This window comes from Pimephales promelas, chromosome 24 (genome assembly GCF_988280905.1).
Source record: "Pimephales promelas chromosome 24, fPimPro1.hap1.1, whole genome shotgun sequence".
Lineage (NCBI taxonomy): Eukaryota > Metazoa > Chordata > Actinopteri > Cypriniformes > Leuciscidae > Pimephales > Pimephales promelas.
The window spans coordinates 5,118,412-5,146,150 of record NC_142792.1 but is presented as its reverse complement, the minus strand read 5'-3'; the positions used below and the strand labels follow the sequence as shown (position 1 = coordinate 5,146,150).

The 27,739-nt window shown below is 39.2% G+C and overlaps 2 protein-coding genes across 4 annotated transcripts in view; one reads left to right on the top strand and one right to left on the bottom strand.

Moving 5' to 3' along the window:
* Positions 1–256: 256 nt before the first annotated feature.
* slc41a2b (solute carrier family 41 member 2b) lies at positions 257–25,059 on the top strand. 2 transcript variants are annotated; one of them, XM_039667731.2, is made up of 11 exons: positions 257–389; positions 1,244–1,860; positions 2,194–2,301; positions 4,532–4,603; positions 4,868–5,012; positions 5,169–5,315; positions 8,278–8,425; positions 8,509–8,588; positions 13,178–13,309; positions 15,221–15,369; positions 21,480–25,059. In XM_039667731.2, exons 2-11 carry the CDS (start codon positions 1,363–1,365, stop codon positions 21,501–21,503), a joined length of 1,503 nt encoding a protein of 500 aa, XP_039523665.1. In that variant the 5' UTR covers positions 257–389; positions 1,244–1,362; the 3' UTR covers positions 21,504–25,059. The 2 variants fall into 2 exon arrangements, with proteins under 2 accessions (XP_039523665.1, XP_039523664.1); XM_039667730.2 differs by lacking the exon at positions 21,480–25,059 and adding an exon at positions 19,093–20,195.
* The window catches only part of chst11 (carbohydrate sulfotransferase 11), a 40,280-nt gene continuing 36,535 nt past the window's right edge, over positions 23,995–27,739 (bottom strand). For both annotated transcript variants that reach the window (XM_039667788.2, XM_039667790.2), the window contains exon 3: positions 23,995–27,249. In XM_039667788.2, coding sequence (XP_039523722.1) covers positions 26,395–27,249 — 855 coding nt within the window. In that variant the 3' untranslated portion in view covers positions 23,995–26,394. The remainder of the gene's footprint in view (positions 27,250–27,739) is intronic.

Genomic DNA, 27,739 nt, shown 5'->3' with positions numbered 1-27,739 from the left:
TGTTTTCTATATATATTTATGCAGGAAAATCTGGATTCCCTCACAGGAATTCAAGCTGTCATGCTTGTTTGACAACATTTCCCTTCTGTCTGCGAATGCGTATGGCAAAAAGAAAAAGGGGGAGAAAAGCGTCTAAGATAGTGTTAATGTGACGGTAATGTAACAAAAACAGTTGAAGAGAGTAGAAATGGGTTTTAAGCCCATAGTTGAAGAAACACCAGTTTGTTGCACGGGCCCATGTGCTTTTATTTTGAAATGCGCGCTCGCTCCTGCGTCTGTCGCAGTGCACGGCAGTGGTGACGCGCCGCTGTCTGTCACACACTCAGAGCTCCAGTCCTGTAATCCGGGAAGAAGCTGAAACTGATCTCGACGGAGCTTGAAATATTACGGTAAATATATGCATTATCATCTTTTCAACCTCCAGAATGATTAAAACAGCTTTCACTCATTAAGTAAAAGCTCTGGTTTAATTTGACTGGGTTCGGAGTTTAAATTATTACGTTAATTAGGAATGTTTATTAGGCAGCTGTTCAATATTTTTTAAGATGTTGTGGAATGATTCCAATACACAATTCACCTAACGTTACATAAAGGTAAAGACATACAATTGAGTATTTTTTGCTAACCACTTCTAAAACTAGGCATATATTCTTATTTTGTCTGAGAGGATATGCAATTTGTCCGCTCCCTGCTGCCACTGCATCACATATAGCACTATAAATATACAATAATATAAATTATGAATCAATTATATGTAGTTACTTACATTCATGATGAAGTGTTGTTCTGAGAACGACATTACAGTTATGTATTTGTTTATTTCCTTAGTACTGAGAACACCCATTGTTGAATTGACTTTGTTTACAAACATCTTCTGTGCAATGTGTGTTGTTTGTTGGTTTGTCTGTTATAACTATTGCATCTTCTTACATATGTTTATGTCAAATTCCTCGTTGTTGACTCTAATAAGAATATGTCATACAATCACTAGACTCCTGTACAATAATAAAGGAGATTTCCCCCCCAATACGCATGTAAAATGAATACTAAAGTGGTTTAAAAGTTTGTTCCAACTTCCAAGTATGGTGTACTCAGACTGTGTACTAAACATTGTGACTGCCAACTCAGCATAGATCAAATAACAACTAAAAGCGCATATTGATAATGTGACCTTGAATGTGTGTGGCAGTGCAAGTACACTTTTGTTGTTGATGGATGTTCCCTCTGTACTTTTCTTCATTAGGTCACTGTGACACTATCAGGTCTTCTTCGTAGCTGTCATGGATGCCACCTGCTGGTTCTGCTGATCTACTGCTCTCAAAGTTCAGAAGGCCATGAGCCCAGTCAGCTCCAGTCTGCAGAATGAGCCTCCGAACCATAGGAGGTGGTGTGCTCAGTTCCCTGGGCCCTAGTCTGGCGGTTCAGGCTGGAGCACCCTGGAGCTCCATCTCTTTTAGACCCATTCCCTCCTTGCTTCAGACCATGGTACCTGCCGGTTACACCGCTTTACAGGAGGAACGGCTGGCCATGGTGGACCTCAGCACCCCCAAGCCAGAGTCCCTCAAAAACGGGTTCCACCGCGAGCCCCGCCGCCACTCGGACCGCAGCAGCAGAACATCCATCAGCCTGTCTGAAGCCGGAGACGGGCGCTATGCGGAGACGGAGCCCATCCTGCCCGAGGGCAGACTTTCGGGAGAAGAGGCCGACGAGGAAGAGGAGAGCGATGAGGAAGGGCAGCAGCTCGCAACCAGAAACATGCCCAAAGAGTCACCCCTGGCCATGGCACTGCAGATACTAGTTCCCTTCCTTCTAGCTGGGTTCGGGACGGTGTCAGCCGGAGTGGTACTGGATGTAGTACAGGTGAGATTCTGAGCGTTTACTCACCCGTATGACTTTCTGGAGCAAAATAATATATTTTGAGCAATGTTTCAACTGTTTTTGTCCTTGCAATGAAAGGCATTGTGGTTGATAATCACATTGGACTCAACTGTCTTTAATTTTTTGAACAACAACTACAAAGACAAAAAAACATGAACCGTTTTGGCTCCCATTGTTCAAGGCGATATTTGAAGGCCCTCCTGTCTAAGCTGATATGTACCTCTGGTTTAGTTAATTAAGTTTATGTAAATATAACTATAAATATTATTTTTTTTTAAATCCACTGCTATAGTCTATCCTCTTTTTTTCCCTCAGCATTGGGAAGCGTTTAAGAACATTACAGAGATTTTCATCCTGGTTCCGGCTCTTTTGGGTTTGAAAGGAAACCTGGAGATGACCCTCGCTTCCAGACTGTCCACAGCGGTTAGTATCCAAACTAACTAACAAACCAACTACAGGTTGCATGTCGTAGCATCTTGCTTTAGTTTGGGTGTGCCTGTAATTTCTTTTTTTTTGACGCTGATGTGGTTTGTGATGAGATCTTGGCTCCATTTGGGCATGCTCTCACCTGTCAGGACCTGACAATTCATGCCTGTGCCCATCTTCATAGACTAGGGCTGGTGGTAAAAACCATAGACCTGTGATAGAGTGACTAGCTAGCCTGTTATTATGGTAATGACTCCATAGGTATTTCCAACCCCTATATGTCTGAGGAAGAAAAACACACATTCATTATATTATATATATATATATATATATATATATATATATCACATTATATATTTCATCTAATAAAAGTTTGTAAATATTTATTATTGCTGTTAAATTGATTAATCGCATCTAACAAAACTTTGTGTGACTCAATGTGATTAATCACGATTAATAGATTTGACACACACACACACACACACACACACACACATATATATATATATATAATAAATATATTTTATATATATATATATATATATATATATATATATATATATCAGGTTTATTATAGAGTTAACTAAAACTAAAACCAACTTTTTTGTTGCTTGAAATAAAATAAATGTTAACTGAAATAAAATTAAATATAATTAAATAAAATGTATGTTATTTTATTTCAGCTAGTTGTTAAATCAAGACATCTATCTTTTTTTAGTTTATCTCGATGTATTGAAATAACTAAAACAAAAACTGAAATACTATTTTATAAAAACTATATACATATATTTAAAAAAGAGCACAAAAAAACACAATTACTAAAACCTTAACTATAACTTTAATAAAATAAAATATACAAATAAAACTAAATCAAATATTATTAAAATCTATAATAGTATCTCAACGACACTAAAACAACATTATATAATTAGTTAATTCATTAATCAAAGAGTAAGTTAATAATATGATTATAGAATATAATATTTAAATTAATTATAGCCGAATTTTTGCTTCAATATGCTGCGTTTTGGGGGCATTTTTGTCACTTTGAGTGACATTTTTTGCCATGATCAGCATCATCTGCCGCTGATAGTGATTTCTTTGTTCGCACTTCAGAAGTTAAAAGTGCCATTTCGCGTTGACCAACATTTTCTGTACTTTTCCTTAGACTCAGGTATATCTATATATACAGTATATATATAGATATAGATATACCTGAGTCCAAGGAAAGCTATATGTAGCTTACATAAGCTAATTCATCAACCGATGCTCTTTTCTCCTAAATGCTGGAGTCTCAGCTGTTATCTGCTGACAGAGTGGTTTTATTTCTTTTTTGGTAGCTACTGTTATTTTTTTCTCTCCCCTCTCAGTCTGGGACTCAGACTCAGACTCAGAGCTCAGAGGGGTTTCAGCTCATGCAGTATAACATCTAGTGTTCTCATGGCAAATCTGTCGTCCCCCCTCGAGGTGAAAGAATAAACAAACCCTGGTGGTGTGCACCGAGTGGAGGAGCGGGGCTAAAGTACAGGCCTTCTGTTCACCCTCATGCAGCTGGGGAAAAAAGAGTCTATTGCCCACAGACGGCTCTCTCCTACACGCTGCTCTTTCACATTTACATTTGTTTCCTTTATTTTCTTAAGCACACACACTTGCGCACACACTGGCTCATTGGTTGTGGAGTCGGCCATCTTGTTACATTGCGGGCAGAAATCCATTCCAAACCCAAAATATTATTATCTTTTCCTCAGATGGTTTTCTTTTCAATGTAAAATGTCCGATGCCAAAATACACCACTCAGAAGGAATTTGGTCTCATACTATTATTTTTTCTTGTTTTAGCTTTTAGGTTCACAACATGTTTTACACCAAAGTCAAAAGATTGAAAGAAGACATTATATTTTAGATGAATCCTCCCCTTTTATTAATATGAATTAATCATGATTAGCCTATATACAGTAATATTATCATGATATATAAATATGTTACAATTAATGTAAAAATTGTCCTAAAGTCTTAAAAGTCCTAAATTAGGCTTTTTTCCCCTCCTAATTTTGGTGTGAACGTGTTTAAAATATTTACCATTTATGTGTCAACTTTTCAATTTTCCACCTTTAGTTTTTGCTTCAGGGATTGCAAGAAAAGTTGTGACCACAGTTAGGGTGACTAAATGCAGTGAGGGTGAGAGGGATAAAAGGAAAAATAATGTTCATGAATTTTGTCATCCTTAGGTAAATGTGGGCAAAATGGACTCACCCATAGAGAAGTGGAATCTCATTATTGGGAATTTGGCACTGAAACAGGTAAGGGCTTACATGTATAACATTAGCTTTAAAACAAGCGAATGCAAATTAATTTAGCATCAGTAACCCAGTAAATCTAAATTCACTAAAGTATTTTTTTACTTGGAAAAAGGAACCAAGATCTTATCAGGATAATGCGTTTGTGTATTTACACAGACCCGAATAAAGAAGTACTAAATAAAATCTATATAAGTGTGTGTGTATATTTATATTTATAATTCTGTTTTATTATTATAAATCTCAGCGCCTCTGTCTCGTTCTCAGGTGCAGGCCACTGTAATCGGGTTCCTGGCAGCAGTAGCAGCTGTTGTACTGGGTTGGATTCCTGAGGGAAAGTTCCAGATCGGTCACGCTGTTTTGCTGTGTTCCAGTAGTGTCGCTACAGCCTTCATAGCATCTATGCTGCAGGGTACATACTTCAGATTAACCTCTAATACTCTTATATGTAGCTACTAAAGCTGTTCTTTTCACAAAATATAATGTCCTCGTTGTTGTTATAGCACATTTACGAATCTCCAGTTCCTAGTGGGTAAGGTAACCGATGTCTTTTTGTGCCCTCTCTCAGGTATAATAATGGTGGGTGTAATTGTGGGCTCTAAGAAGACGGGCATCAACCCTGATAATGTAGCCACGCCCATCGCCGCCAGTTTTGGTGACCTCATCACGCTGGCTATCCTGGCAGGGATCAGCCAGGGCCTCTACAACTGCCTAGGTGAGAGAGCATTTCTGGGCATCATAGGCTCACAGTATGCTTTTTAAAAAGTAAGTTTGACAACCTGAAGGGTCACTTTCAGTTCCATTTTGGTTAGGATGCTGCATTAGAAGGTTGCTGTGTATGTGTCCTGCATACAGTGAGGTGGCTCACTAGGAATTGTAACAGAGCCAGAAAGACAGTTAATTGGCCCTCATTTATCAAAAGTGCATACACCAAATTTCCAGCGTACACCCAAAACCACGGTGACCTTGAGATTTATCAATATGGACGTTGGCGTACGGCACGCACAAATCCTACACCAGCTCAGAAGGTGGTGTACGCACGTTTTGAATTAGTGCGGAAATGCGCAGAAAAACAATTCCATAAAAAAAAGATATGATATATTATGACCCACTGTAAAAAAAAAAAAAAAACAACAACCCACAAACATAGTAATTATAAACTTCAGTGTTTATTTTTGTGCAACATGGACTTCAATGTTCAATGTGTGACTTTACCAAAACATTTGATTTGTAGCCATATGTATTCCTTCAGTTGCGAGCCTGAACATGCTTTCAGTTTTCTGCCACAAGAGGGCGCACAAATCCCTCACTTTAGACTCCAGCCTTGAGTAAATTAAATTTAGATACATTTGTCATAACTCAGCGTCTAAAGAATAATGTGAAATAATTGATCATATTTCAGACTTTATCTGTCATATTAGAGTGGGACCAATAATATATCTTAAACGTAGCTGCACATTTCACACACTCGCACTCTATTGCAGGTTTCAGCAGATCATGTGAGGGGTGTATATCATGGTTTATGGGACCGTGGGGTTGATATGTTTTATGGGAAGGGTCACTCTGCTAATGAGTCTGGCTCAGGACAATGAGAGTGTTGTGACGTAGTGCATGACCTCTCTGTGTCTACGTATCCACATTCTCATGAAACACACACACTATGCCTCTCTCTTCCACCTTTCTTGAGCTGATACTCCTGAGTTTGGGCACGACACTGAAACATTAATAAAGTTTTTAATAACACAGAAATTAATTTCGTATTCTATTTGTATTCTTAGTTGTATATTACTGGTTTGGTATTTATATATGTATGGATATAATAAATTAAGAACACATTATAAATTTGTACATGTATATTTTAAAATTCTGAAAATATTGATATATTTTCAAATATTACTGTTAGAATAGCCGAATAATTAGAAATGAACTTTTTTTGGTCAAGTTGTGTTAATTTAAACAAACAAATAAAAAAATGAACTTTCTTGTCAGTTCTTGTCAAATCTCATGTACAGTGCAAAGCCTAGTGAAAATATCAAATATCAGACAGTTTATGATCCTGTCAAATATTGAGGACCATTTTAAATTTGGTTTTTAACATGCTTCTCTGTTTGTGGGTAATCTCTCACGCACACAAGTCACACATGGGCCGTCCCGAGCAGTGTTCTGGACTGTTTATGCTGGGTTTAATGGGGCTTTGCTCTCTGATGACTCTTTGTTATAACCCCCAATCTGAGCGCCGCACTCCAGTTTTAGACTTTCCTTTTTTGAGAGAGGTGAAGTGAGGTGAAGGCAACGCAAACGGCACCACCGTGCCATGCCAAAACCATATCAGCCATGCCAACCAGCCGAGACGAGAGGCTTCTGCCATCATTAGCGCACACCGCTGCCCTGTCATGCCCATACCACTCTAAATATAGTCACAGATGTTGCCTCTATGTTTGGGATTTAAAGATTTAGGCAGTTTAGTGTGTGATGAAGAGTATTTAGCAAGAAGTGAAACCTTTTTTGGCTTCTCTGTCTGCTTTAAAAGATTTAATTCGGCTTTTAAGAAGATCATATTTTTCTTCCTCAATCTGGTTAAATCCAATTAGAGCCAGTCAGCACGGCTACATTCACACAGCAGCAGAGTATGGTTCTCAGTCTCGATCGGGGACCACGTTGAGATTACCATGAATGATTTTGAGTGGTGGTGCAAAATAAATTGTGAATCAGGTCGTCAATCGTGAATTTTGAACCGCTTTGTATTAATTGTGCTGCGTAGAAATGGAGACTATAAAAAGAGTCGCACACGAAACAAAAAAACAGAATGTATTGGCATAATCTTTGGGAAACTTATTGGGAAAACATTTCTTGTGATATTCACAATGCAATTGTCAGCAAAATCATTGTGAATCATTTTAAATTAATATTCTAAATATTTCCTAACCCCACATAGAAGTCATAACTGAATTCTGAGAGCTTGATTATTGTGTGACATCTGAACAGAACCGCAGCCGACGACATGATGTCTGTCATCAACAAGATGTTGGTCATGGTTATTTTCTTTCTGTCAATCTGCCATTACAGCTGTCAACCCCTTCCTAGGTTTTGAAAAATGGGTTATAGTGTGGTCCGAGGGCAGGATAACACTCCTGTTAAGTTTTTGGTTGGATATTTTAACTTGAATACACTACCATTACATTTTTTAAATGTTTTTGAAAGAAGACTCTTATGCCAAAACTGCTTTAATTTTATAAAAATTACAGTAAAAACGGTAATATAAAATTTGACGCTTCAAAAAGTAACCATAAAACTAATCCATCATATGAGTTGAGTGGTCTAGTCCAAATTTTCTGAAGAGACTCGATCTCAAAACAAATTTTATCCACATATAAACATAACAACAAGCATTCTTGAGCTTCTGTTTACCATATCTGATGTATGCGTTGATGAACGTTTACATGTGAGTAAAAGCCTAAATTCAATCTGTTCATCATATAAAGCAATCGAGTCTCTTCGGAAAATGTAGATTAAACCGCTCAAGTCATATGGATTCGTTTTACGATCTCTTTATGGACTTTTTGAAGCATCAAAGTGGTAGTTGCGTAGCTGTCAATGGAGGGACAGAAGTAACATTGAACTAAAACCTTTAAAGTAGCTTTAAAGACTACCTATATTCACTCTGTCTGTTTTTTTAGACTCTCACCCATACGTGTCATCTCTGGTGTGTGCCTTCTTCATGTGTCTGACTCCACTGTGGATGGTCATCGCCTCCAAACACCCTGCCAGCCGTCAGCTGCTGTACTCCGGCTGGGAGCCCGTGATCACTGCCATGTTCATCAGCAGGTGTGATGCACACTCATACACACTGAAAAAAGCATGTGGCCTTCCTTTGGTGCTCTAAATAATCAAAATGTTCCCTATTTCAGCATTGGAGGACTCATTCTGGACAAAACTGTATCTGATCCCAACCTTGCTGGGATTGTGGTTTACACGCCTGTTATCAATGGTGAGATTTATTTATACAAAAATATTCTATAAAGCATGCACTTTTTATCTTCTGAAAATTACAGATGCCCTGATTTCTGATTTTATTGTGTTAAGTCTGACCTGTCGATACCGATTTTTGCTGATTGCGATTTTCTTTCAAGAGACTATAATTGATATACAAAATATATATATATATAGTAAAGTAAAAAGGTAATAAATTAAGAACAAATAAACTAATTTCAAACAACATAACAAATAAATGCAATATAATAAAGAGAGATATGAAATTAACACGGCTTTAAGTTTCTCAGGTGGTTATACAGTATATTCAGGTAAGAAATAGCCTACTACAGAAATTAATCAAATGTAAAAAATAAAATAAATTAAAAAACAGTATATAGTCTTCATTGTAAAAATTACATATAGATTAATGCTTACAATTAGTTACAAAAGTTATTCAGTCAAGAGCAGAGAGTAATTTTTTTTTGTTATTTGTTCTTTTATTAACATGACAGACATCAGCAGGTTTAGTAAGCTGCTGTCACTTTAAGAGCTTATGCACTGATCCAATATACTGATACACAACTTGTTGTCTTTCTAAACTAATTTGATTCCAAAACTGACTGTGTTTAACTGAATACCTGCCGAAACGGACATTTTGACATAATTTTGTGTGTGTTAACCGTTTAAGTGCAGGAAATCACTCATTTTGGTACTTGTGACTCACAAGCTGCTTGAGACTGAGAGGCAGCTTGTGTGCATGAAACCTGCGTAATAAGTAAAATAATGTGCAATACAAGCACTATTTAAGAGCGAAAGAATGAGTGAGCGGAAAATAGGCATAGTCGATCTGTGCATCTCTGCTGAAAATACACAAAGTACAACACTTGTTACTGCTGGATTATACTTGACACTCTTGGTCTTGGTATTATATTTTGTGTAATAGGCCAAACAACATCAATATCTGAATTTTAAATGTCTTATTTGTGTCTTGGAAGGTTTAAGCTTTTAGATTCTTAATTTGTAGACCTACGCCCCCATGTTCATGGCACATTTCAGTCCCCTTTCAGACTTTTTATTACCTAAAAAGTACCGTCTCTGTAATAATCGCCCTCATTTAAAGTCACGCAAGAATCCTCGATGCAGATATAGGCACTTTTTTGTGATTTTTTTTTTTTTCCATATTGAGGAAAAAGCCAAATGATGGAATATAGCTAAAATAGAGTTGGATGTGATTGAGCCGTGGGGTGAAGTCATTAATTGTGGCAGTTGAATTTCTTGTGGTAACAGGAAAGGAAGCCAGGACCATGGCACCTCCACAAAGAGCTATTCGTTTTTTAATTAAGGCACGCTAATGAGAGACATTTACGCTGTCTGCAGTCTGTCTATGCTCTCCCGCCCAGACCACCAGACAGCTGTTTGAATCTCTGCGTGTGTGTGTGTGTGTGTAAGAAGACTGTTTATGTCAGAATATTTAAAGTTATATCCAAATATAACTATAATTCAGAATATCAAAATCAAAGGTTTTTATTCTTGATTCTTAGAGCAGAGTTAGTGAGAAACTCAAAAGAGAGTGATAGGATGAGTAACAGAGGCTTCTATATAGTTTGTCTGCCCAAACAGGAAACGAGTCAGGGAAGGTAATTTAAATGATTACAACACACACACACACACACACGTGCCACTTAGGTATAGAGAAATAGTTTCTGTTTTACATAAATAGAGCCTCAGAACTCTCTTATTTGTTACCCGCCAATTAGTGTGGTTTAAGTTGCCGTGATTTAATTAGTGTGCCGTGCTTTAGCAGTAAATCATGCATGATTAAACCCTCTCTGAAAAGTTGCATCTTTAAATTCATCCAAATTAATATTACAATATTACATTCAGACAGACTTTTTTGGCTGTTACGTTGCATCGTATGCTATACTTGGAGACTCTCACTGCAAGACTCTGCAAAAAAAGATATTTGCACTTTTAAGGCTACACGACAAGAAGTCAATAAAAAAAAAAAATTAAAAAAAAATTTGTCCATCTTTCTGTTTTTGAATGCAAGAATGAAAATTCCCTCCAACAATTGTGTCTGATCAGGATCAAATGAACTATACAAGTCTAATAATTATACAAGCCTTATAACAAATAAAAAAAAAGAAATGTAGAAATGTAGTTCTGTACATACTGGAATCCAATCGGACCCATACTCAAGCCCTGCTGCACACTCAGCCAAAGTCTCATCAGCTCTATGACCCAGATTAAAGTGTCCATATATGTTAATCCCGCTGCTTGGACAGAAATGAGGTTGCATATCATCTCCATTTCCTGTTGGCAGACAAAGCTAAAAAAAAAAAAAAAAAAAAAAAAAAGCATCGGATTAATTGGACCTCGATGCTCTAGGAAAGGTTAAAAAATTCCCATACACTCTTTTCTCATGCCCTCAGCCCATATCCAAAATGTCATGTCGTTGCTTGTTTGTGAGAAGATTAAGAAATGTTATACCTGTCCAGCTAATCTGAGCCACAAACACTTTCCCACACTATCATCCATACAGTTGGCGTCTCTCCAGCACTGCCACAGGGACTGGCACAGTGTGGCATAATGGTACTTGTACTTGTTGGGGCTAATTGTTCAGAGGCCTGTGCAGTGTTAAAAGATAATCGTTCTCATTTAGGTCTGCTCTTTAACGATGGGAAATATTAATGTCATTATGGGCATGAATGCACTAACATATGTAAGAAATAGATTTGCTGTGTCTTATTGTAATTCAGATCACGGATTTCCTGTTTGGCTGTGGACTGAAAGTATATTTTAAATAATTTCCACTAGTATTGACTGTCCTCTTGCAGTTACTAAACATTTTGAGCTGAAAAAACAATTTCAGGTTGTTTTCTGTGGAGTGGCAGTGCATTTTTTTTAAAGCAATTCCCAAATCCACAACAATTGTTTGGATTGTACAGGGTCTTCTTTCACTAAAAATTCTCTATCTTTTATGTTTTGTTCTTTTCTGTTTCATTCTTTTTTGTTCTGTTCTACTTTGTATATTTTATTCTGTTTTGTTTCATTGTTTTGGAGATTCTTCTTTGTTTCTTTGAATTCAGTATAGTTCTGATGTTCTATATTTGTATTCTATTCAATTTAATACTGTGTTATTTAGTTCTGTTTTATTCTGTTCTTTTCAGTTAGTTTTTTTGTGCTGTTCTGTTCCATTGAGTGTTCTATTCTATTCATTTTCTATTTCCATTTATATTTTTGCAGTTATTTTGTGTTGTTCTATTCTGTTTGATTTTGTTAGTTCTGTTCCACTCTAATGGACAAATATTCTATTGCATTCTATTCTAATTGGTTCTATTTGAAAAGCAGATGTTTTAGTTCTGCAGAGTGATAAAGCAGATGGTGTAAAAAGACCAGATAATGTGTATGTTCTGTCCGTCTCTGTGTTGTCTGTTCTGTCCTCTGTCTTTCACTCTCACTCACTCACTCACTCACTCACTCACTCACTCACTCACTCACTCACTCACTCACTCACTCTCACACTCACTCATTCACTCTCTCACACACTCACTCACTCACTCTCTCTCTCTCACTCACTCACTCTCTCACACTCGCTCACTCACTCTCTCTCATTCAATCACTCACTCTCACACTCACTCACTCACTCTCTCACACACTCACTCACTCTCTCATTCACTCTCTCACTCACTCACTTATTCTCACACTCACTCTCTCATACTCCACTCACTCACTCACTCACTCACTCACTCACTCTCTCACACACACACTCTCTCACTCACTCACTCACTCACTCACTCACTCACTCACTCACTTGTCTACTCCCAGAACTGCTAGACGTGACTTATCATTACTGCAGCTCTGTACACTAGTCTACTTTACTCAGGAGAGAGATAGAGAGAGAGGGAGAGAGGAAAGGCTGTGCGTGTTGTGCGAGAGGGAAAGAAAGAGAGAGATAAAGAGGCGGGGGACAAAAGCAGAGTTAGTACTGGTGACTCATGGCTGCCAGTCTGCCAGTGAAAAAATTAAGCCTGTATTCATGGATTAAAAAATGTTTTCTCAGTTGAAGCTTCACTGACGTGAGAGTTAAGGCCCGTTCACACCAAGGATGATAACTATAATGATAATGTTATAAAAATAGGTTGTAAGTTTAAAATAATAGCACAGTCCACACCACGACTATAACGGCACAGAGTAATGATATCGTTGAAATCACTTTCAGAATGAAGTTTTTTCAGCCGATGAGCCATAAAAATAAACAGCCACTCAGATCCATCCTGCATTAAAGAGCTTGAGCATTTAAAGCTGCAAACCTCAGCACACCCTTAGAATAAACAGAACGATATCATCCGCTGGTGTGGATGGTAATATACAGTATATCTATAAACTATATCTTTATAGTTATCGTTCTTGGTGTGAACCGTGAAAGTCTAAAGGTGATGATACACGTGGCAACTTTTTGAGCAATGTTGCAGTCAGTCTTGCTGAGCGATTGTTGCCTGGGCTCAAAAAGTTGCTTTTTCCTCCTTGTTTTTGATTACTGTACATTTTTAGCCCTGTACTCTCAGTATATATTTGTCTGATGTGGGTAATATTATATTGTAGGTATCGGGGGAAACCTGGTGGCTATCCAGTCCAGTCGGATATCCACCTACCTGCACTTTCACAGCACCCCTGGAGAGGTTCCTGATGAGGCCAAGGGTTGCTACTGCCCCTGCCGAACCTTCTGTGGCTCAGGTGACCCCGAACACTTCCCCAGTGTGCTTCAAATTATACCAAATTGTGTCACAATACATAACAAAGTAGATAGAGACAAAGTAGATAAATTACATAAGAAATAATGAAGGAATGCGGGATTAACATCCTTGAATGCCTACAAATTTAAAGAGAGGGACTTAAACACACATTTGAGGTCAGTTTTTGCTTTCATAGCCTGTGTTAAAGGAGTAGTTCACTTTTGAAAAAACTTTTGCTGATAATTTACTCACCCCCATCTTGTCATCCAAGATGTCCATGTCATTCTTTCTTCAGTCCAAAAGAAATGAAGGTTTTTGATGAAAACATTCCAGGATTTTTCTCCATATAATGTACTTCAATGGGAACCAAACGGTTCAAGTTCTAAAAGACAGTTTCAGTGCAAACTACAAACTGTATAAAGGGCTTTAAACGATTTCAGACGATGAATAAGGGTCTTATGAAGCGAAACGATCGTTCATTTAATAAATAAATAACAAAGTTTAAGTTTTATAAGCTCAAATGCTCGCCTTGCTCTGTTCTGTGACGCATGTTTGTGACTCTCCTCTTCGAACTCGTTCATCAAAATGAACAAATCTTTGTCCGAGTCATTTGGTTCATTCAACGAACGAAACGAACGAATTGACTCGGAAAAAGATTTGTTCATTTTGATGAACGAGTTCGAACATGAGAGTCACAAACGGGCATCACAGAACAGAGCAAGGCGACCATTTGAGCTTATAAAACTTCAAATTTGTTATTTATTTATTAAATGAGCGATCGTTTCACTTGATAAGACCCTTATTTATCGCCTGGAATCGTTTAAAGCCCTTTGAACAGTTTGCAGTTTGTACTGAATCTCTCATTTTGACCTTGAAGTCCATTATATGGAGAAAAATCCTGGAATGTTTTCATCAAAAACCTTAATTTGTTTTCGACTGAAGAAAGAAAGACATGGACATCTTGGATGACATGGGGGTGAGTAAATTATCAGCAAAAGTTTTTTCAAAAGTGAACTACTCCTTTAAAGAGAGTGAGAACAAGTAACCAGTGTTTAGAGCAGCATCACTTGAAAGTGCCTTCAAGTGTGTATACATTAGCTTTAATGGAGTGTGTGCAACGGTGGTTTGTGTATAGCGATCCATCTTGGAGAAAAGCAGAGAACGCTTCCTATAAACAACAGAGGTAGCGTGTTGATGCCGGAGCTTTGATGCAGGGCTTTTTCTTAGAGACACAAGAGGACTCTGGGGATAGAGTCCAGATGCCCGAGCACATGAGGGGCACGGTGCCCACTGCAAGCTTAGCAGTGCCATCTGGAAAGATGGGCATAAATCTTCCTCCTTCAAGGACTCTGAGTCTGAACGCACAGGGACGCCATACTGCGGGGGTTCAGAGGGATGCTAATGGAGTGTGAGAAGTGTAGTGTTTGTGAATGAGATGTTTACTGTATGCATATAGACTTCTAAACATAGAATAAATCCAATATACGAACACCTACACACGTGCATTGATCACACGTGGAGGGTTGTTTGAATTCTGTGGTGTTTGAAGCAGAAGTCGACATGACAGTTTACAATAAGGTTTCATTTACTAACATAAACTTACAATGAGCAATAGATTTGTTACAGTATTTATTCATCTTTGTTAATGTTAGTTAATAAAAGTACAGTCGTTCATTGTTTGTTCAAGTAATGTTATTGTAAGTAAATGTTGAAACAAACATGAACTAAGATTAGTAAATTCTGTAGAAGTATTTACATTCTTAGTTCATGTTAACTTAAGTAGTTAACTAGTGGAACTTTATTGTAACGTATTACCATATATATATTTACACACAAATACTGTATCATCATTATTACAGTAGATTGTATGTATTGCTTTCAAAAATTAACCTTTTCTCTCTCTTTTTTTTAGGGGCCAATCACAGGTCAGCACAGGTACTGCTGTTACTGGTCGTCCCTGGCCATTTGATCTTCCTGTACACTATTGACCTGATGGAAAGAGGTCACACCTCACTGACGCCCGTCTTCATGGTTGTGTATTTGGCTGCTGCTCTTCTCCAGGTGAGCGAGATGTTGTTGTCACACTGACAAAAATATCAATCCAAATGAGGCCTTCTAACCAGATGTCAAGGCACTGACATATTCATACTGTTTTAATAACCTGTCATCACTATATATTTTTATTAAATCTGACAGCTATTTGAGGTTCAGGTGTAAGCACTCTTTCCTTTAGCAGATGAAAATGTCAGCCCATAATCATAAAACCAGACACCCATTTTACGATACCGGTCTGTGGAATCTATTTCATCTTCAGCTTAATCGCGATAAATGTGCCGCTTGCCGCCCACATGTAGCAATGTTACAACATGCCGTTTTTTCCCATCGTAAACCTACAAACCTTTTAGAAAATCCCCAGAGCTTTTAGACGGCCCATTTCCCCTGAAAATAAAACCGTGATGACATTAGGGATAGTGAGCAGGTGTTGTTTGTGTGTGTATGTGGGTGTTGTATGTATCTGTGAGTGTTTGGTTATTCCTAAAGGGTGTTTTCATAAATTGTTTAGATCGCAATTAAGATAGATTACCCTCGGAGAACCTCAGTAAGTGCATTCAGCGGCTGGCATGCGGAGGCATGTTGCGAGTGGTGTAATGTGTGGTATTTTTAGGAAGTTTGTCTGTATGTGTACAGTGTTCGTGAAACGTCCTCCTCGCTAACCTAAACACACACATCTTTGAGATCAGCAGCCATACTGCTTGACTTCAGACCTATTTGAAGAATCCTTGAGAAAAATGAGTGGAAAAATGAGTGGGTCCATTTATTGCATTACTGGTCTGCTCAGTCATTTCATGTCTTTTGAATGGTTTGTGTACATTAATTCACCGAATTTTAAGTACTATCCTATTTATGTAACTGAAAAAAAAAATTGAATTTAGAACTTCGAGTCAACTATAGTAATTAATAATTCAATTATTGCATAATACATTTTAACACACACATACACACACACACACACACATATATATATATATATATATATTCACTGCTTGAAAATCAACTACAATAATACAGTTGCAAATATATATATATATATATATATATATGCTGATATTTTATTTGTACTATTATTATGTGGGTTTTTTGTTGCTACTATTAATACTATTAACCTTCTTGTCACAACTTCATTTATATATTTGAATATATAAATAAAAAATTAACCACAGCTAGCTGTGCATCAAACGATTTTAATGCACAACGTAGAGGCAAAGCATTCTGTTTAGCAATAGATTTAGCATTCTGTCTGCTTTAATTCAGACAGAGATTAAGTACATTTATTTGATTTAATTATAATATTTATTTGAATGAATTAGCCTATCGGGAGGGATAGAGATAGATAGATGGATGGATATGTACGTGTGAATTACCTGAGTCTGTGCAGTGTCTCTCTACTAGAAATGAAGCTCAAAAACAATGACTTACAACCTCCTTGCTGAATAATATAATGTAGTAATTCGTTAGCAAAGTTAATCTATTAATATAAGTTGTGGGGCAGCGTTGTTGACAAGTTTCTGTGTTTGCGCAGGTCAATCTCCGATCACTGTGTGCGAGTGACGTAGCGAGTGATGTGTATATATAGTGATTATAGGTGATTAAACTGACTTGGAACTACATGTGCCTTAAATGGTTTTATTGAACACCTTCCAGCCAATCAGAATAGAGTATTCAGACAGTACATTGTATCAATTATTTTGTTATATATATATATGCATAAATTGGCAACAAAAAAATCTTAGATCAAAAAACAAAATCTGTTAAACAAAGGTTCAGCCTATAGCTTGCCTTGTTGAACATATGTCAGGTGCCCTGAGAGTGGCCCCCTGACCTCTGACCTACACGGGTCTTCAAATACAAAGGCATCTATAGAGCTCCAGAAAAAACAGTCTGCTTCAGAGGAAGACATTCCAAGGTTAAATGTAGTACTTAGCTGGTAAGTATTTTTGGTGACGTTGTGCAGGAAGTCTAAATTGGACGTTCACTTTCCTCTCCAGGAAAGTTTTTTTTTTACAATGAGGCAATGAAGACATAAACCAATTTAGATGAGAAAATAATCCACTGTACAAACATTTACACACACATTTATATAGCTGTGTGTGTCTATATATATATATATATATCATGTAAATAATTTGAATCTTTTTTCATCATCATCATTACAAGGGTTTACTGAGAATTTGATGACTAAGAGGGTAACTATTAAAAGTAAACAACATGTAACAATCAAACGATGCACAATATATTTTTGGTACTGTAGTTATTATTTTCAAGCGCTGATAATGTCTGTCTTGTTGACACTGTCTGGTTGTTTAATGACAAAATGACATGCTTTCAAAACAAGCAACAGCTGTAATGTGTTATATTACAAACAAAATCATATTGGTTCATGCTACATTTAACCTTTTTTCCACTGTGAACCTAAGAAAAGGACGCTGTGTTAACCTTTGCTTTTCAGTGGGTTTGTGAGTTCGCTAAATCCGACAACCTTCTTTTGGGCATGTCCTTAAAGTAGGGTTTAGGGTTTGGGTTAGTCCATAGTCAATATAATTAGCTTTATTTACTGTACTTCTGTTGTTTTATATGGGACATTTTAATTTAGATAGCTGTAAAAGTGTGTGTGTAAGAGAGAGAGAGAAGGTGTGAATGCCATGCAACATCTCTGACTGCTTTCTCTGTCCTTTTGAGTGATGGAAAAGTGTGTCTGTGTGTTTGCGCAGGGTGGAACTACAAGTCTAATCTTGTCGGGTCTCAACAGCTTGTGTACTTTAGCAAACCATCACTTTCCTCAGCTTTTAGGATGGCCCCTGCCTAACTGTGTAATCGTTAATTGATAAAATCCTTATATAAAGAGCGAAAGGCAGAGAAAACGCAAGTGGAAATCTCCTGTGGAAAGGTCGTCGTTCTGATATTCTCACACACGGAAACACACAAGGTTAATTATCGAAATAATGTCACAAAACTCATCTTGCCTGGTAGGCACAATTAATAGCCTTTAAAATGGCCATTTATTTCCTGCTGCCTAAATTGAAGTTTGAAAATCTGCGGCATAGAGCGAATAGTTTTTTAACCATCTTGCGCTGACCTTATATATAACTGATATAAATGAACGCCGCCCAGCCGGTTAACCAGAGCGTCAGACCTCCAAATAGAGTTTCACACCGGCCCGTCAGCCTGATTAATGGGCAGGCCTCATTTTTATTTCGTTTAAATGAAAGTCTTTCACTCTCGCATGCACAGGAAAGCGAAGAGCCTTCAGGTATTGCCGCGGCCCATCTCTTTGGCTTCCAATTGAATGCAAGATGAAGATTTCAAATGTTACGTCTCCATTAAGCAAACAAACTGGCATTCAAAGGGCCGCACTGATCCAAAAGAGCATTTTAATAGTCAGCAAAGGCAAACACAGGCCTCGTTTGCTGATGTTTAATGAGCTGCGCGAGATGAAAAGCCCTATGATGTGTGATCTGAAGCCGTTTCGGATATTTGTCTTAAATGTGAACGCCGCTTTTCAAAAGAATGGGATCTCGTTTCATTTCCGAGACGAGTCTTTCAAAGAAGCTCCATAAACAAAAACATTGCGTTACTTCTGGAACCGTTCCCTTCGTCTCTTTCTGATTTAGAGCTTCCTGTTGTGTGCGTGCTTGGGAAAGTTCATCCAAAGGTACAGCGGAAGGGACTGTGTTTTTGTCAGCAGACATTTAACGCAGTCTTGGGTGCGTTCTCTTTCCCTCCCAGGTGTTCTTGTTGCTTTGCATAGCGGACTGGATGGTGCACTCCATTTGGAAGAGCGGGAAAGATCCGGACAGTTTCTCTATCCCGTACTTGACGGCGCTGGGCGACTTGTTGGGAACGGCCTTCCTAGCTCTCAGCTTCCACTTCCTGTTTATCATCGGAGACCAAGACAGTGATGTGGGTGACTGAGGTCATTCTTTGATCCAAGTATATCATACTTGCCGTCCTCACTTATTGCCTTGAATGGCTGCTTGTCGGATCCAATGGCATGTGGCACCTTTGCATTTCTCTGTCGGGTTAAAACATTTTTGTTACTCTTCTTAAAGTGCCAGATGATTTATAAGAAGCATCGAGAGATTCAGCGCATTCAGTGTGCAAAAACTGTGATTTCTTGTGCATCTGAAGTTGGGACTGTACGAAAAGCATCTTAAATGCTCTCTCCTGCCCTGTCAGTTTTCCTTACCAGCACTATAGCAGTGGAAGGACCAAATACAAACCCTTAAACAAAATATATAAGATTGTCCTGGCGATTGTACTTTATTTATTTGCCACTTTTGTCGTTGTCCTTCTTTATTTACTTCTTTACTCATGTTTTTTGTTGTCTCTTTTGAGACACAACCTTGTTGCCACAAATCGTGATCGGACCTTATTACAAGTATAGCCGCACAGTTTTACTCATTTACTCAACCAGTGCCAGGTCAATTCGTCTAAACCTCTGTAATGCAGTTTGAAAGTTAAAGTATCGCTTAATAGTGTAGAATAATGAACTAATATATATATCTGCTTTGAGAAAAGGGAATAGCTTTTCAACGGCTCATTCAAGAAAATCTTGAGTACAGATTGACTTTAGCTCATGTATGCAACCGAAAACAATATGGGGTGAATGTGCAACAGAGACACTCCTATACAAGTCTATATTTCTGTGTGTGTATGTGAACTTTTTTTTTGTACATTGTTATGAAGGTGCCATGAACAGCGATTTTTCTATTGGGAAAAAGAGAGTTTCTACCTGCACCAATGGAGGACTCTTGGTGTATCTTTCTGCCATGCTTTTTTGATACTCAAAATGTTTAATAAAGATTTAATAAAAGTTTACGTCCAATATCTGTCAGTCTGAGGTTTATTTTTTTCCTCCTTAAGTCTCCTGAGGGCCCTAATTTAACTCTGTCGATTGTTATTACCTGCATTTGATGTCTTTTGAACAGCAGGGATGCAGCGCAGCCCCCACTTATTGGTTTAGAAACCTCTTGCGCTTTAATGAGAAAGCTTTACGTACATTCAAGCGGTAGGTATTTGCTTGCTGTGCGAGATTGAGAACAATAAAGCACAAACCATAAAGGGTTTTTATTTGATTACAAAAATCTCTGCCAAAAAATACATCAAAGTGTGCCCTTAAAATGTACGCTTTACACAACCTTTCAGCAGTTTTGTCAAACTGAGCTTTTTTTCAATGCAGTAGCCAAGCTTAGAAATTGATATTCACAGTAAATGCAATTTGGTGGCCTGTCCATAATTTCATTCACGCATTAGCATGGCTTCTGTGGACAGATATTTACTGTATCACCTTTTATACAGCTCATTATAGGCTATTAAATGCGAACTCTTTCCAGACGTCACTTATCACTCAAAGTTTGTGCATATTATTGTCGACAGTCTAAAACAAAAGACCCCTGTGTGCGTGTTCGGGAGTCTAGACGGATCGTGTTAATGCTGGCCGTTGAACTCCCCTGTCTTCAGGGTTTAATGGGGTTATATGAGTGTTGTGGTGGATTTGGGGCCCTGAAATTGGAGCCTGCTCATAAACGGCCCCCAAATCGAGCCACAGGGACCCTGCTGTTGTATATTAGCACTCTATAAAAAAAAATGGACCAAAAGCTCCAGTGCAGCCCACAGCCTCTGTACTATGATCCCTAATTTTCACCACTAACAACAGACAGGTCATCAAGCCAATTTACTGTTCTTGTGTAGCTAATCGGTGCGATGACTTTCAAAATTGGCTTTGATTTTGTGGGTTTATGTTGTTTCCTGTTGGAAACACATTAAGGTGGTAGCTGGTTTTATATGGTCTCAAGCTGGTCTGAATAGTTTACTACTGTAGCTTGACTACCAAATGGGGGACCCGGTTTTTGCCTAGTAGACCTTCGTGGTCAGGTTGGTAAATTATGGTAGACCTCCTCGGATTAGGAAAAAACAGCTACCCCTTTGTGTGAGGCATAAACCTTGAAAATGCAGTTTGAGGTGATATTTTCCCTTCAAGCTTTGCCTGACCAGATTGTGATGTTGAATTTATTGTTACAAATTGGAAAACACTTTAGGGCTTTCACTTTAATGATCCAAGACTATTTCACTTTCATATAACAACATAACCTTGCCTTTTTCTGACACTATAGGCAGCACTGAACGATGGAAATTAAGTCGGTCTTAAGTCGACACAACGCCCACTCTTCCATCACAACCTTTGCCATCCTAATCATCGAGTAAAGATTGGATTTGGAGTCGTCCCCTGGCACGGGCGTGAGAGATGAAAGTTCAATACAAGCCAAAATGATAGTTTAGACTGAAGGACATCATCCAAGAAATCCACTTTAATCAGTTCTGAGGGCCGTTGGACTGTACAACTGCTCTTTACTCACTGTGGTCACTTTTATTTCTCCATTTGGATTTATCCAGAGCCATTCTGACCTGAAATGTATTCAAGTTCAGGAATATTTTGAATGCATAGTTCACCCAAAAATGAAAAGTTGTTTGCTCACCCTCATGTCGTTCCAAACCTGTACACGTTTCTTTCATACGTGGAAAGCAAAAGATGATATTTTGAAAAATTTCTCTTTTGTCCATGTAATAGGGCCCCATTGTTTTGGAGCCCGTTGACCTTCATTGTGTAGACGAAAACAATCAAAATATTCTCTAAAACTTTCATTTTTTTGCATTCTCCTGAAGGAAGTGAGTCAAACAGGTTTGGATGGAAATAAAGGTGAGTAAAAGATGCCAGATTTTTATTTTTGGGTAAACTGTCATGACTTTAACATAAATCACCTGTCTCGATTTTGTCAGTACTTGCTAAATTCAGCCATGAGAGAGAAAGATGTCAGCGAAAGTTGTCATTCTCTGTCATGCTTAGGTGCCAACGGAGAGCGGTTTCTGCCATTCAGGTGTGAAATTCCTCCTCGACTGAAGTCAAAGCAAAGGGTTGAAGGAGTTCAACTGTCGTGCAAATGGATTACTATGGATTAATCAAGTATACAGCACTGAGAAACACTTCTTATGGAAATGGATGGACGGAAAATCTTCTAAGCTGTGATTGAACCACAACCAATTTCATCCTTGGGAATTAAGGACCACTTCAGTGAAAACTTTTGGTTGGCTTTTAGAGCTGAGAGATTATACCAAATGATAGTGGTTTTAAGCTACGCCTGCATATTAGCAGTAAACAGTGTAGCGGTCCCCAAGGGAACAACATCTAACTTCCACGCAACATCATCATTTCAACCCTTCATATGTTGGATAATGACAGAGAACCGCTGCCAACTTGACCCTGCACGTGTTCGCTGAGAACAGTTTGCTGTGCCAAGTTTGATGTGGCCGAAGGACCCGGGTTAATTCAAAGGATGAACTCCCCCCACAATGGTGTATTCTCAGCATAACCGAGAGGTTACGGTGGAGGGTGGAGCGGAGGCTTCTGGGAGGAGACCAAAACAGGTGTGGTAGCAAATTTTCATGAGAATTGCAGATTCAGCAACAAAAAAATCTCAAAGCTCAGGGTTTTTGATGAGACGGTTTTGGCTGCAATCTCGCTCTTGACACCAAAGTGACAACCCGCTACTGAAGCGCAAAACTGTGCATGAATCTTTCTTCACAGTGGAGTGACATACATTTCTCTGGCAGCCCAAAATGCTGATCTATTGCACCTATGTGACACAAAAGCTTGGCACGCTTTTGCGTTTCCTCTCGCATCAAATCTTCAAAGGTCCCACTTTAAATCTCGCTGGGATATAGCAGGGCGCTCATATAACCAGACACATCTGGACTCACCACAAGATCTGAGAGGCCCTGCCAGCACCACAAGGTCAGCAATATTGTCAAATATTATAGTCTTCCAAAACCACACATTTGACAGTTAAAGTCTTGAGTTTGAAGCTTTTTCTTGAGTTTGAAGCTTGGGTATCATTCAAAAATTGTCTACCAATACCTTCCTGAACGATATGTTTTTTAGATCAATTTTACGAAATCTGTTTTAATAAGAGTAAGTGATTCAGAGTCAGTGTTGACAGTTGCCATTGCTGACTCATCATTGCACAAACTAGTGATATAGTACTCGAGTCTGGTCTCTTGGACTCTTCTCGGACTTGTTCCTTCAAAGACTTGGTCTTGACTCGGTCTCGACCCTTCAAAGACTTGGTCTTGACTCGGTCTCGGACCACAGTGGGAGGAACTTTTATTGACCGATACATTGGCGCATTCTTATTAGTTCCCATGTTTACTTTTTCAGGCATAAAGCTGAACCTTGGCATTACTGGCAACAAATTCAACCAGTTGAGCTACAGAAGGCATAAATGGCTTTAAACTGTACTATAAGCCCACAGACAGACATAAATGTTGTTTATCCAAAGGTGAGGGTTTATATTCAGCCTCTGTTTATTTTGAATAAGTCTCGTTAAGTTTTGGGGATTTAAGGAACTTTGTGATTGAACAAATCCCCTATAAGAAACTGTGAGAAGGGCCGTGCGGTGCAGGGTTCAAAGAAAGATTTGATGTTCTCCAATAGATCGTCTTAGCATAAAAACGCCAGAAACCATGCCAAATGAGGAGGAACAGCTGTGTTAAAAAGATCACTTAAACGAGTGACAACATTTTCAATCGAGTTTAATGATTATGTGGAGACAGAGACAGTGACAAATTGGCCACTAAGGGGTTCAGTTTCAGCTTTATTGAGAAAACAGGAGAGAAAAAGAGATAGAGAGACAGTGTGAGTGCGTTCTCCAGGGAGCGCATTGATCTGACAGTTCACTTGGTTTGTATTTTTCCCATTTACAGTGCGAGGGTCCAACCTGTGACCCTCCAGAGTCCATCCTGAATACCGAGGAGGAATAAATAAATAAATTAGACTGTGAATGGTTTAAAAAAATGTTTGAGAAGAAAGTGAGCGGATTCTCAATGCAAAACAAATATGGAAACATTAAACCAAACATTAATTAAACAGGCACATAGAGAAACAGGTAAACCATGTGTGGATGGTGGGCCACTGTACCTAAGTGTGAAAAATTAGCTAAATTAGCTAAATATGATAACCTCAGTCTGGGAATGTCCTCAGCTGGATGCATGAATCATAAATCAAGCAAATCATGTTTGTTTTTTTATTTCTAAAAATGCAAGTTGCATGCAATGAGCGTGTGCTGTACTACATGTGATAGAGTGACAGTTTGAAAGGCACTGTGCCTGCTAATGTGGGCGCTAATGCATGTATTAGTGTGGCTGCCGTGTGGGCGCTAATGAGGCTGTACCGTGTTTGTTGTTACAGAACAAATGAAATAAACAGGTTTGAAAAACTGCGAAACCATTCTGGCACACTTTGTTTTCTGAGCTGATGATTCAAAAAAAAGAAGTTCAGACTTGAGGATTAATTTCCTGCTCTGGCGAAGAGGTTAGATGAGATTTGAACAGGCATTCGAAGAACGACTACACAAAGGGTTTTTGTGTCTTTTGTGAATACGCTAAATTTATCTACTGGAATCTCTTGCATGTCTATCTGAGTTTTTGTCCTAACCAGCCAATCAGTTGCGATAATTACTAGATGACAAGAAATGAGTTTTGTAATTATGACTTTGACAAATCCATGAACGGTTTTACTGTTTTCTGCATGAAGAGGAAGCTTAGGATAAGATTTAGCGTGAGAAAGGAACACCAGCAGAAATAAAGTGAATTGAGAGGGGAAAAGAGAAGTTGATAACGGTAGCTTGGGTTTGTCCGTTTTTTTCAGGCCAAAAAAACCCAGGACTTTTCCTAAAAAGTAGAGAGATGTGGGGAGAGAGAAAGCTGAAAGAAGCCTTTTATCCGTTACCTTTGCCAGTCAGAGTCAAGATTTGGTACAAAGACATTGAGATAAAGCACTTGGACACACCCACTTGTGGCCATCGCGCACATAAACAAGCCGTTTTTACCATTTTTGTGCAGCGTCAAAGCAAATCATGGTCATAAAAGACAGCTTGCTAAATTAAAGGGTGTTCCTTTAACCTTCTCAAATTGAGAAAGACGTTTAAATCATCTAATGGATGGAACAGATTTGCCTGCATTCTCTCTCTCTCTCTCTCAAACGCACACAACTGTGTGAAACTTTCCCATGAGAACAGCCCAGAAAACAAAGTCCTGCCCGTTTCCATACAGCCGTCACAAAACAACCAGCGAGGTATCCCAGCAACTGTGCACATGAGGCAAGAAGAAATATGAACAAATTATAACAATTAAACCTCTAGCGCTAAGCTGATTTCCTTTCCTGGAAACCAAATCTCTATTTCACACAGTAATTCAAATAATATTATAGCGTGCTGCTCGCAGCAACTTTTTCAATTATAAACAAATACAAAATAAAACAAAACTCCCCAAATCCTTACATTTACCGAAGACCTACCAAGGGAGGAGGGGTTGTGGGAACAGTGTGCTTGAGGCCAACTCGCAGTGACCTCTGACCTCCTGACTGCTACAGACGCTCCCTGACTGACCCAGTAGGCGGAGCCCCTCCCGGTCACTCACAAATGGATATGCCCCTTCAAAAAGGCATCATTCAATGCCTCGTTTTTTGTCATTCTTATTTTAGCGTGCATCTTCAAATATGCACCGTATAAATACATACACACAAAGGCCGTCTGAGTATGGGGGAAAAGAGTGAACTTCCAAAGGGAACACGAAATTAGAATTGGGGAACTGAAGTCTGATTGTATCTCAAGTCTTATTATTAGTCTAGCCGCTCCTTTCTGTGAAGCTTCGACAATGGCGATGGCTGGCAGAGTATATTAATAGATAAACCAGTTGAGCTGGTACAGCTCAGAATATGTCATATTGCTTTTGATGTTTGGGAACAGGAGCCTTTACACTGATAATGTACAAATACATCAGGACTTCAGTTTCAAGTGTGGTCCGCTTTACGCGTTTGCAGTAGACCGACGGCTCCTTGGTTGTTTGGAAATAATGCAACCATCCCAGCGGAGTTAAATACAATTTTACATTTAGGAGCTTGGTTGATTTCCCCCCCGCCTGTGTCTTTCAGCCATGGCCATTCTTCCGTTGATCAATCTCGTTGGACGAGTTCGTTTACTGCAGTTTTAGGTAGCTGGGAATGGAGTAGTTAAACATAAGAAAGTCCAGTTTGTAGAGTTGGTAGAGTTGGCTTTGCTGCTGGGAGCTGATGTTGTTGAAAAACATGGCCGCCATTTGGTCGGTGGTACGGGTGGATTTGGCGTACGACGGGAAGCGCAACGAGTCGCCCACCCCTGCCAGCTTGAGCACGTAGTTGGCGTCCTCCTCCAGAGTCTCGTACTTGCCCACCAGGTCGTAGTGGATGTGGCAGGGGTGGCAGAGCGAGTAGACTGTCTGCCAGTGTTCGTTGAGCGGAGCTTCTCTATGAGTACTCGGGTCCACCAGGTACTCTGCGAACTCCTGGAACTTGACGTCGGCACCGCTCTGCAGGGCCTCGGCCGTGGCGTTCTTGCGGTACCGGCGCACAATCTTTGTCCCGTAGCGTTTGTGGAACGAGGTGTTGTAGCGGAGCGTGAACTTGTTGCGGTAGGCCGACACCAACCGCTCGAAGGGCTCGCGCACGAAGAGGAACTTGAGGTAGTTCTTGAGCCGGTGGTTGATATCAGGGATGCTATACTGGTTGAGGGTCTTGAGGTTGGAGGGGATGTGGGCCTCGTTGGAAGGAATCTCCATTGGGTCGCTGTACTTGCCCCGACTGCTCAGCACCATCATGACCCGCTTCCAGTTGGTGCAGGCCACCTTGGGCACGTAGCAGTAGATGAGCTCGTGCTCCTCGTCCACCACTAGATGCTTGAGGTCGCTGGGGGTCAGGACGCGGCGCTTGCGGCTGGACGCACTGTGGGCGCGGCACGTGTCCGCCACCTGATCCCGCCGGGACTGATGCAACACCGCTGCCGCTGAGTACTCAGCCTGAGAAAGAGAAGAAGAAGAGGGTGAAACAGGTAAAGTAGCTTAAACAGTAGAGCATAGCACTAGCAACACCAAGGTCGTTGGTTCGATTCCTATGGAAGGCATTAGACCTCCAATGCAATTGGATAAAAGCATTTGCTACATGCATAAATGGGAATATAAATGTAAAGGCTAATTTCCCATGTGCCATTTAAAGCCCTGTGAAGACTATGAATCAGCAGGCTGCCATAAGAGGGAAAGTTTGGCACTAGACAATATCATTAAAATCTTAGCTTAAATCCTCTACAGCAGGGGCACTTACAGTAATTCTGCTCCTGGAGGTCGTCCACCCTGCACAGTTTAGTTTTAACTCTTGAAAGTTTTAACACAGCATCGTGTCATTTCAAATATAAGCTGTTTAATTAGAGTCACTTATCATCATACAGTATCCCGCGAGCAATGCTATTTCGGGTTGTGTATCCTATTTAAGAGTGCTCCTAAAATCCTGAAC